Below are 3986 nucleotides of genomic sequence, written 5' to 3' on the forward strand. Positions count from 1 at the left end.
CTGCCTTCAACTTGGGTCATGATCCCAGGGTCCTGGGATCGAGCCCCACATTGAGCTCTCTGATCCACAGAGAGCCTGCTTCCTCCTCTCTCTCCTTGCCTGTCTCTCTGACTACTTGTGATCTCTATCATAAATAAATAAAATCTTTAAAAGAAATTGCATCACTCTAGCAGTAAATTGTACTAGTAAGTAAAAGTAATAGCTAAAAACTATCCATCTCAATAAGAAATGCATTTCCAATAAAATTTTTGACTTTTGTTTTGATAGAATTACCAAAATTTAAATATATATGCTGTTTTGATAAATTGTAATGGTATTCCATCAGAAAATGTTAACACATAGAAGCTTATAGTTATAGGAAATAAAAATCATGTGCTTAAATATATTTTTTGATGCAAAGATTTATGATTAGGCAAACAAAAGATTTTAAAGCATGTAAATATATTAAAATTAAATGAAATTCTGTGTGGGAAGTGGAATGGAAATACATGTTTAAGGAGAAAAAGGAACACTACAAAATATCTGACTTTGAAGCATGAGCATGTTTACATATATTTTCAATGGAAAATGGGTGCTATCAAATCCTTGTGCTATATATACTCTATTGAGTAAATTAAAAGAAAAAGGTGGCAGTTTTATTTCTAAATGTGAGTTTTTACACTATGTCACAAATTATATCCTTTTCAAATGCTTAAACTCATAATGAAAAAAATAATTAGATGTTAACTTTAAAATATGCACGGCAAGTGTACATGACTGTTTCCTTTGGGATGGGTATGTAAGTAAGTCTGAAGATAAGTACATGGGATCATCTCTCACATCCTGCCTTGGGCCAGGTTCCCTGGAGCTGACCCTGCAGTGAGGATTTGTGTACTTGCGATTTATGGAGATGGCACTCACTCACAGGAGAAACTAAAAGGGAATGGAAGAAGCATGAGAGGGAAGAAGTGGAAGACAAGCAAGGGTGTCATCTCAGGCAAAGTACCATCAAGTACAGCTTTAGCTTGCTACACGCAGATACTCCAGCATGTTGAGTTATACTGCGGAGTCATCCTGACCTGAACAAAAGAGTCGGGCTTTCTCACTCTCTTGGTAGATCATCGACAGGTCAGGGGCTGTGACTTCCCAGGCACTCATGATGCAGGTGATGGAAACCACTCCAGTGGTGGGACAGCAGCCCTCCTAAGAATAATAGGTGTTGATGCTAAAGTGAAAGCTCACACGAGGGTGGTTAGGGAGGAGGAGGGAAGAAGGACAAGAAAGGAAGGCATTTTGTCCTAGAAATTAATGCTAAAAAAGAAGATTAGAAGGATTCTGGGCAGAGTCCTTGCTCTGCACATTCCTTCCTGCTCTGAAGCAGTGATACCAGCCACTGAATGTGCTAAGTGTAGAATTTCAGATGATGAAGGTACCAACATTTTCCCAGGAAGAATCACATTTATAGTTCTACTTATATGTTGCTCATTTGTATAGATCATCACATCACCCTTTTATTTTGACTCTTGAAAGCAGCAAACTATGTGTGTTCAATTCATATGTGGCAAAAGAGGAGTTGAGTCTAGAGCAAACATAATAAACAAATCCGGTGACTTTAAGAACAATTTATATTTTTATATTTTGCAGATGGTGAGGACTCAAGATGATCATAGCAGAAAATGAAGATCATTCCACTGGCATTCTAACCAGAAATTACAAATCATCTGTCAGAAGTGGAGTGGTGAGGGGCAAGAACTTTTCATGAAACCAATTGGCTAATAACATGCTAAATTTGTTCTGCTTCAAATCTGAAAGGGAGACTTTTCTGAGTGAAGACATCAATAAGCATAACTGAGAAACTAGGAATGATTTCATCTCTTCCGAGAACTTGGACAACTGACCAGGAAAAGCTGACGGAATCTTTTCTTCGAGAGCTCTGGATGGTTCAGATAGCAATATGATGCTATATCTGCTTAAAGAAGATTTTTGTCATGATTTTCATCACATCTACATCTCAGATGGGGCAGTTGAAGAAAAAGCAGTTAGAATTAGAATTTCCTAGGAATGTCTCCTATCTCCTCATAGAATGAGAAACTCTCGTCCATCTCTTCAATTCTTGTACAGCTGGTGAATACAGCCCTGAGTACCCTATAAAACCCACCTGGCCAGCTGCTGCCACCACAATGTTTGCTCTTTACCAGAACATTTAGGAAAGAATGGATTTCGTGAGGAAAAAAAAAAGTGAAATGAGGCTAATTTTATGAATGGCTATTTTGTGCTGTGATCATTTGTTTTACATTTAACATGCTTTGCTTTATATGCACTTGGTTTTTGCTGGGAAAAAAAAATTATGGAAAAAATGAATATTCTATATGACCAGAGCTGTTCTTGGGAATTACAATGGAACAAGTGACAAGTTCTAGAATAAAAGCAAGTCTGAGCTGGAAGCGTATTCTGTTCATTTTTAACTACCTGTCGTCTAACAGGGGCCCACTGAAACACCAGTACAGGATTAAACATATTTGGAATATATATATATATATATATATATATATAGTAATAAACCAATAGTGAATTCATTTTTTAAGTCTTTCAATTAGGTCAAGGCAACTAATAATTACCAAGCAAGTATATTTTGCATATTTTTTAAAGGATTTTATTTATTAATTTGACACAGAGAGAGAGAGATCACAAGTAGGTAGGCAGGGTGGGGGGCGGGGGGAGTAGGCTCCCTGCTGAGCAGAGAACCCAATGTGGAGCTGGATCTCAGGACCTTGAGATCATGACCTGAGCCAAAGGCAGAGGCTTATCCCACTGAGCAACGCAGGTGTCCCTATTTTGTGTATTTTTTTAAAAGATTTTATTTATTTGACAGATCACAAGTAGGCAGAGAGGCAGGCAGAGAGAGAGAGAGAGAGGAGGAAGCAGGCTCCCTGCCGAGCAGAGAACCCGATATGGGGCTGGATCCCAGGATCCTGAGATCATAACCTGAGCCGAAGGCAGAGACTCAACCCACTGAGCCACCCAGGTGCCCCTATTTTGTGTATTTTTAAAGTGACTCTCTTCATAGGGTAATAGTACTGGCAATTATGTACTTTTCCCACATAAAATCCCTCAACAATACTATTTTTGTTTGAATAATTTTAAAATAACCCAATCAATTAAAGCTAGACTGTCAAAAGTTTTGAAGTACCTACATATTGCTCTCTGGGAAGTTCTAAAGCAAACTCTACTCTTTACTAAAGTTTTGTTTTTCCCTAACGTATGTGCACATGTGGGTTCTCGCTCTCTCTCTCTCTGTGTCAAATAAATAAATAAAATCTTTTTAAAATTTTTTAAAAATTATAAAAAAAAATTAATTATAAATAAATAAATAAAAATAAATGTATGTATGAGGAATACATCAGATCTCTAAACATGAAGATAACATGGGTTGTCAAGAATGTGAAGCCTAAGGAACTCAGCTTCTGCTGATGGGACTGTGGATTGTTCTGTCTTTGAAAAGCATGTTAGCAGTTCCTAGCAAGGTTGATGATGCATATATCCTACAACCCAGCTGTCCCCCTACTGGGTCTATGTATGAGGGGCACCTGGGTGTCTCAGTGGGTTAAAGCCTGTGCCTTTGGCTCAGGTCATGGTCTCAGGGTCCCTGCTCAGCAGGGAGCCTGCTTCTCTCTCTCTCTCTGCCTGCTTCTCTGCCTACTTGTGCGCTCGCTCTCTCTCTCTCTCTCTGTGTCAAATAAATAAATAAAATCTTTTTAAAATTTTTTAAAAATTATTAAAAAAAATTAATTATAAATAAATAAATAAAAATAAATGTATGTATGAGGAATACATCAGATCTCTAAACATGAAGATAACATGGGTTGTCAAGAATGTGAAGCCTAAGGAACTCAGCTTCTGCTGATGGGACTGTGGATTGTTCTGTCTTTGAAAAGCATGTTAGCAGTTCCTAGCAAGGTTGATGATGCATATATCCTACAACCCAGCTGTCCCCCTACTGGGTCTAT

The 3986-nt window shown here is 37.9% G+C and overlaps 1 protein-coding gene across 1 annotated transcript in view; it reads left to right on the forward strand.

Moving 5' to 3' along the window:
- The window catches only part of COL6A5 (collagen type VI alpha 5 chain), a 97686-nt gene extending 95269 nt beyond the window's left edge, over positions 1-2417 (forward strand). The window contains exon 40 of the mRNA XM_059390908.1: positions 1624-2417. Within this exon, the coding sequence (XP_059246891.1) occupies positions 1624-1643 (20 nt within the window). The 3' untranslated portion in view covers positions 1644-2417. The remainder of the gene's footprint in view (positions 1-1623) is intronic.
- The last annotated feature ends 1569 nt before the right edge of the window (positions 2418-3986 follow it).

This window comes from Mustela nigripes, chromosome 2 (genome assembly GCF_022355385.1).
Source record: "Mustela nigripes isolate SB6536 chromosome 2, MUSNIG.SB6536, whole genome shotgun sequence".
Lineage (NCBI taxonomy): Eukaryota > Metazoa > Chordata > Mammalia > Carnivora > Mustelidae > Mustela > Mustela nigripes.